A 14695-nucleotide genomic window follows, 5' to 3' on the forward strand; every position below is an offset into this window, starting at 1 on the left:
TACAAGATGCCCACACTCTGCTGATACAAAAACAACCATGGCATACAAACACACTATGTGGTTTCATAACATATTTACTTACTTCACAGGTTTTGAATTTATTGATGTTTGATACAATTCAAGTTTTGTTTGTGTTTTTTTTTTTTTTTTTAAACACATCAATTTGCACTTAATCTAGATTTTGGAGAGTCTTGAATTATTCTCGAGGTAAATGATCACAATATTCCATCACAATGCTCCATACTGAATGGTCCGCCCTTTTTTTTATTTATTTATTTATTTTACTTAAAAACAGACATACGTATATTGTATTAAAATCACAATAATATCTGGACTAGGTCACAACATCCATAGGCAATAACTGGCCGAAGACTCTCCACACAGGTGGCTGACTGTCTGAAGAAAACCATGGCTATGATGATACACACAGCATGTGGCAGGTGGGAGTCCAGATGGACTTAGTGGATTATGATTATACTCCAGCCACCACCTCATTTCCCCAATGGAAACAACAGCAAACCCTGATTCAGAGTGTTACAAAATGGGACAAATGTCGGTCAACCTAATTATGTGCTTAACCCCTTAATCTCTGAGGTTCTGTCAGCGGCTCTCGACCTACTTTCTTCACTTTATAACTACATAGCCTCCCTCATCGTTTCACTGTAGTTATTTAATAATTCATAGAAGTTACAGAATAATATGCTTTAACATGAATAAGTGAGACATTAAGCAGTTACATGCTGGCTACATTTACTGTATGCTTATACTTTCACACAAAAAAAGTACAAAATCCAACCTAATCCACTTAAGACACCATACACACAACAGCCATATAACCTGCCTACATTTATCAGAATGGATTTATGGCACACTATATGGCCAAAAGAATGTGGACATCTGACCAATCTGCCCAATATGTGCTTTTTGAACATCCCATTTCAGATTTAATCCACTCTTTCCTGTTATAATAACGGCCACTTTTCTGGGAATGCTTTCCAGTAGATTTTGGAGCATGGCTGTGGGAAATTCTGCTCATTCAGCTACAAGAGCATTACTGAGGTCAGGCACTGATGATGGATGAGGAGGCCTGGGGTGCAGTCGGTGGAGCTTTATTTGTGCACAGGGACATCATGTTGGAACAGGTTTCAGCCTCTTAGGTCCCATGAAATACAGCATACAAAGACATCCTATAAAATTCTTCTTAAGTGTCCACATACAGTGTAGTGTCCAAAAGAATGAGAACATGTGTAGCCATATCAGAAACACCTGACATCATAGACATAGGAAGCAGAGATGCTTCACTGGTCTAAAACAAATAAGTCAATCACGAGGCATTACCCTCTTTATGGGAGCCAATGACTAGATTGACTCCAATGAGAAAATTAAGATTTTGGTTTATTTAGATCACTTTCCCCATTTGACTGTTTACTGTTTATTAAATGTTTCTTTAATGTATTAGATTAGCTTTTGATTTGTTGTTGGATTTGCAAAGATGACCTCTGACATGGTTGGTTTGCCCCGACCGAAAAGAAAAGGAAAAAAAAAAAAAAAAAAAAAAGTCCTTTAGGAAAATGATATTTGTTTTGGAAATGCTCCCCCCCCATATTTGTAATTATTTTGGTTCATTCCAACCATTTGTTAAATAAATAAATAAGAAATGTCCCAGCGACATTATGTCCATGTGCTAGGTGATTGATAAGAAGATTAATCATTGCACTGTACCACATAAGGTCTACGAAGAAGCTTGACTGAAGTCATGAAGAAGACAGCGATTCCTATAAAGCAATCCCTCCTGTGACTTGTGAGAGGTTTGTAGTTTTAAAGCCACACGCAGAAAAAGATTTATACCAAATATGGTTACTATACATCACACCCATCCAAACCCCTACAGACACTATAATATCAGAGATGTAGTGAAACAAACCCACTGGCATGAACTAAAAACTCAAAAGACCCCACTTGTTGAACTTCAGCCTTCAGTAACATTTCTTATATGAAATCTGTGAGCATTAACTTTGTAGGTCACAAACACACATACACACCAAAAAAAAAAAAAAAAAAGCACCAAAGCATGAGCACAATGGTCCATCACTAGCACATGGTCATTGTAAACGGTCCTTCTATTGCAGTCTTTGCGTTTGCCTTCTTGAAAAGTTGGAAACTAGAGCAAGGCATTTTTTTTTCACCTTTAAGATCCCTTTTCATGTGACCAATCAGTCACGTGGAATTTGGCTGTTCATGACATTCATGACAGCAAAACCTCCCAAACATGAAGTAGACAAGCAAACAAATGTTAAATTTATATAAAACTGAACTTGTTAATGCAGTGTGCGTCTGCTTGCGGGGTTTTTTCCCCTTAAAATTCAGGGTGATAAATATTTTCGTGTGACCTGTTGTCTAGCATATGTATGGACTCGTATATTGGACACTACCAGAAAGCTCAGGAACATCTACAACAAGACATAGTGTCCCCCTACCCTACAGCCCAAACACTGAGCTTCATCGTTAACCATTATTGACTAGTCATTCAGAGAGCGTTCGATAGCTGGAACAACCCTGGACGTAAAGACAGGAAGGGTAATGAGAACAGACAGACTCCCCTCTAGACATACATGAAAACAGGAAGGAAAATGGGTTCATTCATGAGCAAATTTTAGGTCATTAGGCTACACTTTAGTGAGTAACAAAATAAATTGCAAAGATTCTTAACGTTGTGGCTCTGCATGCCAGCACATTACATTTAAAATACAGCAATTGCTGCGATTTGACTGTATCTACATCCGGAGTTGTCCTGAGACAACCAAATAAATCCGACCTGGGTTAATTAAAGTTAACAGGTTTCATGATGCTGGTTATCAACTTTCTCAGTCAACCCAGGTTTTAACCCTGAATCGAGGTTTACTCAGCGTGCACCTGCACATAAAAGCCAGACGTTTGCAGCAAACAGCCAATAGCGTATATCTTTCGCACAGATGGTCATTGGGAAAAGCCAGGGGATTGGGCCTGTTCCGTAAATTTTTCCCGCTTAGAAGTGCTATTCTTATTATTTGTGCTCCGAACTCCACAGGATTCTCCCCAAAATGGTGAGGCCACCGTTACAAACACTAAAGGGTTATCTTTGACATGTTAGACTGATCTCACTTTACTCACAGCTGATTGGTCCAGTTTGGGTTCGAGTTCTCTTACCCGGAATAAAACCTGCTCCAGAGCAGGTCAGCCGTGTAGTCCAAGTTACCATGGCGATGAAACCCGCCAAAAAACAATCCTCCAAGTTGAGACCGAAAAACCAGAGTTTGCTCAAACTAAACACAAATTTACCTGGGTAGCCACTGAAACAGTCTTCTTGAAACAGGTCACAGATGTGAACAGTTGAGTAGCTGACACCTCAAATATTTGGTAAGGCCTTCTCTATGTGGAAGAGGAGTTCCAACTGGAGTTCCTTAAATCATATATACACTTGATATACAGTTTATGGCCAAAGGTTTGTGGACAGGATTAAAAAAAAAAAAACAACCCACAAACTCTGTAGGAATAGTACAATCACTTGTGCACAAAGCGAGCTCCATGAAGACATGGTTTTCCAAGGTTGAAGTGGAAGAACTCCAGTTCTACACAGAGCCCTGACCTCAACCCCACTGAAGACCTCTGGGATGAACTGGAACTCTGACTAAACTCCAGACTTCCTCATCCAAAATCCGTACCTGACCTCACTAATGCTCTTGTGGCAGAATGAGCAAATTCTCATGCTTAAAATCAGGTTGAAATACTTCCCAGAAGACTGGAGGTTATTATAACAGGAAAGGGGGACCAACTCCATGTTAATGCACATGGTTTTGGAATGGGGCCCATGTGTGTTTGATGGTCAGGTGTCCACATACTTTTGCCATATAGTGTATTCACATAGCCAAGAAATATATTAGAATACAAAACAATTCCTACCAAATCAATAATGTCTAATCACAATATTTGTTCTCAATTAGAACAAATTAACCTACTTCTTGTTCTAATATTTGTTGGGTTTGCACTGAAAAAACATGGACATTTTGGAACATTCTAGCATCACTAGATTCAATGAAATGGTCCGAAAACAAACTGGAATGAAAAGTACTGCATTACATGTCTGCCACAGATTTACCAAGGAAGACGCACAATTTCCGGTGACGTCTACAGATAGTCATTACCTTCAAACGATTTGCAACCAAGTGGAAAATATGACACATTTTTTTAAAAGCAAATTGTCCAATGCTTGAAAAATGACTGTTATTCCTATATGGTCTACCCAAAATGGATGTAAATACTCAAGCTGATATTAAAAAACTTGGGATCTGGGAATCTGGGAACAAAGACACAGTGATTGAAGTACTATTACTACAGAGCATCCGTGTGTCTTTTTTAATCCTGTTTTTATTGCCACAATCTGGCTAAAGGATTAAGGTGTGGGGATATTGGAGTGGCTGACCTGAATATTTCTACATGAGATAATTGAAGCTTATCCTTTTTCAAATATGGAAGCTGCTCTGCTTTGAACTGGAAATGTTCTAATGATCAAGAAGCAAAAGAATGAAAGGCGTACAAAGGAATCTGCCAAATATTTATCTTGTAGATTGACAGATCTATCAGTGGTCTGATTGATAGACCTGGAACTATCCATACAGCAGGTTACTTGGTTAATAAATGCAGTAAATAATTGATTAAATTACTTTTGAATGCATGTTACATTCAAAACTAATTTAAGCAGTATTTCTTATTATTATTATTATTATTACTACTACTATTATTTTATTTCATATTGAACAATAGGGAAAGAAAGCCGTGTATTGACCCATTTCTTGATTGTGTAAAGCCAAAACTCAATGTTTGTGTGTCCATTCTAAAAAGCAAATGTCCAGATGCAACCTCACAGTGTGGGGTGAATATTCAGCTTTTACTGTGCTTGCGCACACGTACACTCCTCTCCAGCTGTGACCTCAGTAGTTATGAACGGTCCGTTCAATAAAAAATATAAATGCTCATGCAACAAGTAAAAAGTGGCTAAAAATGCAGTTTCTGGGAGAAAATAGGTCAAGGAAAACCTCAATTCGATGGAACTACAAACAAACTAGATCCAGCATAGACTGGTCAACTTGGTGACTAATACAACAAAGCAGTCCCTGAGTAGCTGCTAATTCGTCAGGAGTAGTAGCTAATTACAGCACAATGAAATATGAACTATGGTGACAAAAGGCGTGGACCGAAACATTGTGGTACTACACACAAAAATGGACATCGTAAAGGATTATTAAAACTACATTAAAAAGAAAAAGAAAATGACAAATGACTTCCAAGTCCGATCGGCTCCTTGATGCATAGAAAGAGAAAAGAGGGTGCTTAGACATGTTGCAGACAAGCCTGTCTGGCTGTATCTCATAAAAGAACATTAGAACAATACCCAATGCAATAAATGCCTGAGCTCAGGAACACCAAATGGCCCAGAAGACCATGGTGGGTGGCAGAAGAATTCTATCCCTGGTGAAGAAAACCCCATTCACAAAAGTTTGCCAGATCAAGAACATCCTCCAGGAGGTAGGTGTATCTCTGTCAAAGTCAACAATCAAGAGAAGACTTCAGCGGAGTAAATACACAAGGTTTACGACAGAATGTAAATCATTGCTAAGCATCAAAAACAGGAAGACCAGATTAGAGTTTGCCAAAAACTTCTTAAAAAGTGTGTACAGTTCTGGAACAACATCCTATGGACAAATGAGACAAAGATAAACTTGTACAAGAATGATGAGACGAGAAGAGTATGGAGAAATGAAATCATATGGCATGGGCAGGTATGGCTGCCAATGGAGTTGGTTCCCTTGTATTTATTGGTGATGCGACTGCTGACAGAAGAAAGCAGTCTGTGACTACTGACACCATCCAAAAACTCACTGGATGGTGCTTAAGACCGCACATGGACAATGATCTCAAGCATATCCGAAAGCAACCCAAGACTTTAAGGCAAAGAAGTGGAATATTCTGCAATGGCCAAGTGAATCACCTGAGCTGAATCCAATTTAGAATGGAGTCAAAACTGAAGATAAAACACCTGAAGAACAAGCAGGAATGGAAGACAGCTGCAGTAAAAGCCTGGCAGACCATCACCAGGGAAGAAACCCAGCATGTGGTGATGTCTGTGGGTTCCAGATTTCAGGCAGTCATTGACTGCAAATGATTTGCAAACAACAATTCAAATCAACAATTTAATTTCAGATAATGTTCGTTTTTTCAATTACTTTTGGTCCCTTGAAAGGGGACTTTTTATACTTATACCACATATAATAAAGTGCTAAATTTCCTACACTGTTCACCCAATTTTGGTGTTTTTACCTTCACATTAAATCTGAAAGTCTGTACTTCAAGGTCATATTCATTGTTTAATTTAAACTACACTATCCTGCAGAAATGTGTTTGATACATTTTATCATCATCTCAATCATGTTATTTTATTAAATGCCAGACAAGTCATCATAATACCACCTTCTTTTCTTACAATACTGATCCTATTTGGATCCTGGTGTTCATGTAATATGATCTTTCTGTAAAGCAGACAAGCTCACCTGTAGGCATAATGCGATGCATGGCTACAGAAAGAAAGAAGATGGCATCACTGTAATAGGCCCCAGAGCCTGCACTGAAATGCTTCTGCATGGCCTCCACAATAGGGAAGAGTTTCTCTGTCAGACCATTAACATCATGAAACACCACCTGAAATGCAAAATCAGAATCTTAACAAAGACATTCTATGTATATGGCAATAAATCAATGTATTAGGAGCATTTTCATGTAATATTATTACATAATATATTCCAATAACATTTAATTCTCTCAATTTAGACATGGTTGTTCAAAGTTTTCATAAAAAATGAATAAGGTTCTATAGTTTTCACTATAAACTTCAGCAACACTTCAGCTTAAATGATATTCGTTTTTATGAATGCTTAGATTTGTAAATATATTTATGTATATACGCTATATGGCCAAATGTCTGTAGACGCCTGTCCATCACTCCCATATGTGGTTCTTCCCCAAAATCGTGCCAGAAAGTTGGAAGCACACAATTATATAGAATGTATTTGTGTGCTGCAGAATTACAATTTCCCTTCACTGGAACCAAGAGGCCCAAACCTATTCCAGCATGACAATACCACTGCGCAAAAGGCGAGGTCCACAAAGACATGGTTTGGCAATAAAAACTGAATTTAATGGAATTAATGCTCTTGACAAATCCCCACAGCCATGATCCAAAATCTACCGGAAAGTCTTCTCAGAAGAGTGGAGGTTATAATAACAGCAAAGGGAGACTAAATCTGGATGGGACTCAACAAATATGGGCATATGGGCATTATGATCACTTGTCCAAAACCTTTTGGCCATGCAGTGTAAGTGTGGTTCTATGCGCCCTGGATGAATTGCCAGGGGCAGACAGAATCACATGAATACCATCTGGCTCATGGAACTTCAAAGTCAGTCAAGTGATAAACAAAACTGGGTAATGAGATGTTAGGCAGAAATCCCAGATTCTATCACAAGGTTATCTCAGACTGACCTGGCCACCAGTGCAAGGCAATTTTATTGCCATAGAAGGCAGTTCTCCAAAGTCATTTTTGCAAAAGTGAGACACCCAACATAGTTCAGTATTCTACTAGTAAGTAGGTGCCTTAAGTGATTCCAACACAAGGAGGAGTCCCTAATCTAGGCTATTAGAGAATCGTGGTGGATAGAGGTGGCTTGTTCCTTTCAAAAAGGTCATGTCATCGCAAGTTTGAGTCCCCAAACAGATGGCATGACATGTACACATGAAAGGCTGACATGTACACCTTGATCCAGTGTCTAGCAGTCTCTGGAGAAAGGTTAATATTTCAGGAATCAGGAAATGCAGTGGAAACAGACAATAACATGCATACCCTTCACAGAACAGCTTATACATAAGGCCATGGAAGACCTGTGTACTAGGAGCTCTTGCGTTTTGTAATATTGCTAGTATGGTGCCCTTTTTTTTTTATCCAATAGTAACAATGACAATAGTAGATCTGATTAGGAATGATACCCCAGGGTTCTGACCACCAATGGAAGCAATAGTGGAAGCCAAGGTCTTCCCAAGCCCACGAGCAATACTCTGTGGCATAGTTGCTGAATTCAACAGTGTCAGTGGTAGAGGAGTAACAGCATTAATTAGTTGGCAATGCTAATCATGGGTCAGTGTATCCAATCTCCATAGGCTGTCAGATTCTGCCTGGGAGAACTACCACCAGCAATGTGTTGACTTGGCATTGGCAACCTGAACCATTTGATCTTGCCCAACCTTTCCAAAATCTTTGCTATCAGTTCTCGGTGCAAACACCACTCCCTTGGGTGTATGCACAGTGTCACTCAGTGCGCTTCATACTGCCTAGCAAACTGCACATCCACACATGCTGCAATGGATAGAGGATTAATCTTTTGTGCTATACATGTTTTGTGTGCAAGTATGGGTGGCAGTTCTTTGAATAAAGCTTAAAGAATTTTGCCATTCAATTTGTTTTAAATGCTGATCCCTAGTTCTATTAGGCTTTAACAACCACAACTAATAGACTAGGAACGTTTGGAACAAGTGGGAAGTGGGGCCATGCAATTGTACGCAATTGCACGCTCTACTGTAATAGTAATTGAGCAATTGCATGCTTTATTGTAAACCCATAATGAACGTTAAAGAGTTCTGTGACCACCGTATACTTATAAACAGACGACAATGATCTAAACCTGATTTTCCAAATCTTTTCCTATGCCAAAAAGTCCTGCATTAAAACTAAACATGACTCATTAACAAGGAATTTTATTCCCACTGTGAACAACATGACTACCTAAGCAAAAAAACAAAAACTGCCTCTAAATGCAAAGGCTGATTTTCAGATGAGCTCCACAAAATACCTCTTTATACCTTCGTTCTAATTTCTTGCAAAAACATTATCCTCTCTCTACAACTGTTAGCACACTTATGTTTCTGACTCCAGGCTGACGCCTACACAAGGGAAGTCTGTGTTATTCCTGACTTCCTTCAGCGCTCTTCCTGGAAGCACGGCCCATCTGCTAGGGGAATGTTTTTCACTTCGGTTTCTTATAGTGTTGATGAAAGACGAACTTGCAAATGCTGATCCTGAGTCAGCTGAGTGAATGGCTGGGTAACTGCAGCTTCCTGAACAGCTGGTCTGGGCTACTGTTACTTCCCTTAAACATCACAACAACAGTTGTTATAATAGTTATAGCAGTCCAGATGCTGTTAAGACTACATGGGCATTAAATTTACCACCACGTCCTTAAATACTTATAAAACTTGTTATAAAAATATGTTGTTATCTTGTGTTACATTTAAAAATACTCTTTTAGTAAACTTTGTCTTTGTAGTGAAGTCATACAATATTAATATTTGCATTTGGAAAAACCTTGATGGTACTGAGATAATGGAATATGCTAGGCATGAGATGCTGTTGTCTACAACAAGGAAGACAGTCTAGTCACATTACTATGGCCATACTGAAAAAAATCTCTACGGTGTTTATCAAAAGTCCTATCAGATTTTCTGGTCTCCTGCATGTTACTCTGTAAACATTCGCGTCTCTGGAACATTTACAGTCAGCTCCAAAACTGGCACCCTTCATAAACGAATAATAATTTTGATAATTGATTAAAATGTTCATTATTTTTTTAGATCAATCAATGAGTTGGATTTTTTTAAATACATTAAATACAATTTATTTATAATCTATTCAAAAATATATTTCTTTCCAGCATTTAAATCAACTAATATTACTAAAGAATTCTTAATTAGACTTAACTAATTAACTACAATACAACATAATTATCATCAATTGCTCATATGAATCAAATGAGACACCCAAACTAATGCAAGGTGATTGGATTCTGTACATTTTTACTGGTTCCAACTCTTACCGGCGTTTCGAGACCTGATTGGTTTGATTTCCCAAATTGAAAATAACAACATTGTGAATAAGTTTCAGGGTCTGGAATCGACTCCAAAGTTGTGGGTTCTCTTAGTTATTCATCGATTCCAGGCAATGAACGTTTCTTTTTTGGGATAAACTTCAATGTAAACCAAAAGCAGAATGGAGAATTGATGACTTGGCACACAGGTTACACTATATGGTCAAAAGTTTATGGAAACCTGACCATCACTTCCATATGAGGTTCTTCCCCAAACTTTTGCCACAAAGTCGGCAGCAGAAAAACTGGATAAGGATGTCTTTGTATGCTGTAGCATTACAATTTCCCTTCACCTGAACTAAGAGGCACAAACCTGTTCCAGCACGACATTGCCCCTGTGCACAAAATGAGGTCAATGAAGACATGGTTTGCCAAGGCAAAAAAATATCCAGAGATAATGGATGGAAAAAAATTGGTTTGCTAGGAGAAAAGAAAAAAAGAAAAAAAAAAACATTTCTTTCATCTAACCACAACCATAAGTGCCTGGAGTTCTCTAGAAACAAGATTAGGTCATTGACGTAAAAAAAAAAAGAGAGAGAGAGAGAACCTAGTCCTCTGCAAGATCTGGAGAGATTCTGTATAAAGGAATTCTTTGTCTGGTATTCTTACCAAGGATTATACAAAAATACTCAGTACTCTTATGTTGATAAAAAAGAAGTTGCACAGAACATGCTGGGGTGCCAATAATTCTGTTTAATTATTATTTTTTAAAATATATATTTCATATTGTTGGTGGGAAATTAAGCTATTTAACCATAACCTGTTTACCCATTTTTACTACAGCTCTAAATACTTCTATACTTCAATTATTATAAATAAAGCTGTAATCAATGAGACTCTGTAGCACAAGCAAAGCACCCAGAGTGGATTATTATGAGATTCTCCACAATGCTTATTACCCTGAGGTTTGTGTATATGAGGATGTGGAGTTAAGAAGAACCGGATTAAGGGTGGGGTAATCTGGACTCGTGGCTAAACACCAACTAACTGCCCCATAAGCCAAAAGAAGAGGATCAGTTCTAAGCAAGGACGTTGCTAGGCAAGAGAAGCCATGCTGGCAGTGGTATGGGAAAGATCTAGTGTGTCTACAGAAAACCTAGCAACATGTTCACCTCTTCCCCTGAAAACAACCCTTAGCACTGAAAGAAGTTCCATCACAAAATGCAAAAATAAGTGACTGAGAGAAGTGCATTCAGTGTAGGTGAAGCCAAACAATGGAAACACACACACACACGGAGTACAAAACAGAGCTTAACTGTGTATTGTAGGGACATGCTGTATAAGGCTTCAGGTGTGGAAAGAGGAACTTCTAGTGGTTCAAACAGAGCAATGATGCCCCCATGTGCCCAAATAGTAAGCAAATCAATAAGTTTTCTTTTTAAAAGCACATTTAAAACTGTGCTACATGGCCAAAAGTATGTGGACACCTAACCATGACACCAACACATGCTTTTTGAACATATTCCAAAAGCCATTGCATTAATAAGGCTTTGCTTCCCTTTTTTGCTGCCATAACAGCCTCCATTCTTCTGGGAAGGCTTTCCACTAGATTTAGATTTTTCCACTAGAAACTCCCTGAGACGATATGAGGAAGAAACCTTGACAGGAACCAGACTCAAAAGAGAAAGCGTCCTCATCTGTGCGACAATGGATAGAGCGATTACTAATAATTCCCTTCTATAACCGTGTACTACATGGTTAAAAAGTGCAATTGTGTAACCAGAAAATTCATAACCAGGAGATGTGAGTGCAGAACTGTTCATGGCTATTGCAGTCCTAAAGCTATCGTAGCAACTGTTCATATCAGCTGCAGGTTTAAGCTCAGTTACATCAATTACTGCTCTCGCCTGCTTTTGACAAATAAACGTCACACACAAATACTATTTGGGCAAAAGTATGTGGACGCCTGTGCATGACTCCCCTAAGCTGGTCTTCCACAAACTTTTACTACAATGTTGGAGGTGCACGATTGTCTACAATGTCTTTGTAGGAGTTCCCTCCAATGGAACTAAGAAGCCCAAACCTGTTCCAGCATGGCAATGCCCCTGTGCACAAAGCGAGGTCCATGAAGACATGGTATGCCAAGGTTGGAATGGAAGAACTCGAGTGTCCTGCACAGAGCCCTGACCTCAACCCCACTAAACACCTTTGGGATGAACTGGAACACCGACTGCACCCCAGACCTCCTCGCTCACCTTACCTCACTAATGCTCTTGTGGTTTAATGAGCACGAATCCCTACAGCCACACTCCAAAATCTAGTCTCCCCAGAATAGTGGAGGCGGTTATAGTAGCAAAATGCCTTTGGAATGAGCAAGAACTCATAACACATGTATAAACTGCATTGTATCCATGGAGATCGTTTCCAATCTGTTAATAGTTGTTCAAACTCTTTTACTACAGAACATAGCACCTGATTCCAATCATATCTCTCCAATCAGCTATCTTTTTTTTTATTGCCCTCTAGGCCTTCTCAGAATGAAATCATGCGACAATATAAAAATCATAAACAATGTTTTTTTTTCCATCCAGGATATTGGTAACAGTTTGACAGACCATATGACTCCTCATGTACATAGCCAGAGGACAATTTATAAAGAGACACATTCTCCACATAATCTGGATATAATGTAGTGAGAGGTAGTCCTCCTCTGTGTCCATTCATCCTTTTCAATTTAATGCATACTTCTCTACACGCCAATAAAACATGCAGTTACCCCTTTCCATTCTACTCTTGTTGCCTAGTTAAGATGTTTCTAATAAACAACCGAAGAGCATGATATAGTATCTTGAGTTTTGGACATCACTAAATCTGTGTTTTCCTAGGGGAGCTTTGGGGGATAAGAGATATACAGGGTTTGTCTGTGCAGCGATGCGGAGGAAATGTCTGTTCTGTGACCTTTTTGTCCACTGGCACAGGGCAATGAAGATCACATGGACTTGCCATGTGTGTCCTTCTCAATACAATGGTGCCACTGCCACCTGGTGAACCAGAAGTGAAAACTTTTTTCCATAAACATTAAGCACAAAGAGATGTGCTCTATTTTAACCCTCAGTTAAAAGGTTCAGTGCAACGCATATACAAGCCCAATTCCAAAAAAGTTGGGACGCTGTGTAAAATTTAAATAAAAACAGAATGCAATGATTTGCAAATCTCATAAACCCATCGGTTATTCACAATAGAACATAGAAAACAGATCAAATGTTTTAAACTGAGGAAATGTACCATTTTAAGAAAAAAACAAGGCAATTTTGAATTTGATGGCCGCAACACGTCTAAAAAAAAGTTGGGACGGGGCAACAAAAAAATATATACTCTTTTTATACCCAATCATGTTACTGACCTGTTGCCAATTAACCTAATTAGTAGCAAAATGTTTATCCAGCTGTTTCTTTTTTAGTAACACTTACTTTTTCAGCCTTTTGTCGAAATTAGTTCTGCAAAACGGGGCAATACTAGCTTCTGAGGCCAAGGGTGTACTTACTTTTTCCACAGAAGATGATCACATCTATTGATATTTCTGTTGAATAAATGATTGAAAAAGCTCATTTTCCTTCTGGTTTTGTTCAAGTATATCAACTTTATTAATATGCACTGTTTCAAAGACGATCAAAAGTTTGCTTGTCCAAATATGTCCCCAAAAAAAAAAAAATTCCAATGGGTGTACTTATTTTTTTTTAATTTTTTTACATGACTATATAGCTCCAGCCCCCTCTGAAACTATTGGAACAGCAAGGCCAATTAATTTGTTTGTGCTATACACCAAAGACATTTGGGTTTTAGATCAAAAGATGGATACAAGACGAGAATTTAGGATTTCAGCTTTTATTGCCTGGTATTTACATCTAGATGTGTTGAAGTATTCTCAGAGAAGTGCATATTTTTATTTTATAAAGTTGTTTTTGTTTTTTTTACATTTGCAAAGCTGTGTATCTTATCCAGCAGGAAAGGATAACCTGTATGTTGACTTTTTCAATCAGTCTGAGTATTAAGATGTGACTATTTTTGCTTTATATGTTTATGTAATTTTTTTTTCCATTTACATTTAGATATTTGCACTTTATTTTGATCAATGTCTTATAAATAAAGGTGTTTGTGACACCTCACATGGAGTTGGCTTACAATGGAGCATTTAATCCACGTAAACAACATCAAGATATATATCGTACATTGCCATTCAGTCTGAAAATATCGAGATATGGCTTTTAGTCCATATCATCCAGCCCTAATGGGATGCAAAACTGTCAGTCCAGCCATTATGTGAATTACTACTCTGGGCTGTTTTCAGTACAATTGTTGGAGTGTGAAAGCTGTTTTCAGTGGTGGGAGTGGTCCAGAGAACCGATTCCTGGTCCTCTTCAAAACGGTGGTCTGGGGATCACCTCCACTAGAACCACTTGAGTGAGGTTGCCAAAAGATATACATTTAAAAAGTAATAATGATAATAAAAACAAACAATAAAGAACTAAGAAAAGGATTAACCTAGTGTGTTCTCTTGTGCAAACCTATGTGTATAAAAGTGTACAGAATTGCGTAATCGGTCCACAGTTCGGAAGGATTTCCTATATGATAATGCAAACCTGGAATTATGAGCCCCTTCCCTCAAAATGAGCTCGTAATCAGTCCTGGATGTGGACTCAAGTGTTCGGACCAAGTCTGACAATGCTCCAAATCACCCTACTGACCAGAC

At 38.4% G+C, this 14695-nt stretch overlaps 1 protein-coding gene across 3 annotated transcripts in view; it reads right to left on the bottom strand.

Annotated features, from left to right (window-relative positions):
* The window catches only part of xxylt1 (xyloside xylosyltransferase 1), a 41457-nt gene that overhangs the window by 25195 nt on the left and 1567 nt on the right, over positions 1 to 14695 (bottom strand). For all 3 annotated transcript variants that reach the window (XM_053634533.1, XM_053634534.1, XM_053634532.1), the window contains exon 3: positions 6585 to 6732. In XM_053634533.1, coding sequence (XP_053490508.1) covers positions 6585 to 6732 — 148 coding nt within the window. The remainder of the gene's footprint in view (positions 1 to 6584; positions 6733 to 14695) is intronic.

Source organism: Ictalurus furcatus, chromosome 10 (assembly GCF_023375685.1).
Source record: "Ictalurus furcatus strain D&B chromosome 10, Billie_1.0, whole genome shotgun sequence".
Classification (NCBI taxonomy): domain Eukaryota; kingdom Metazoa; phylum Chordata; class Actinopteri; order Siluriformes; family Ictaluridae; genus Ictalurus; species Ictalurus furcatus.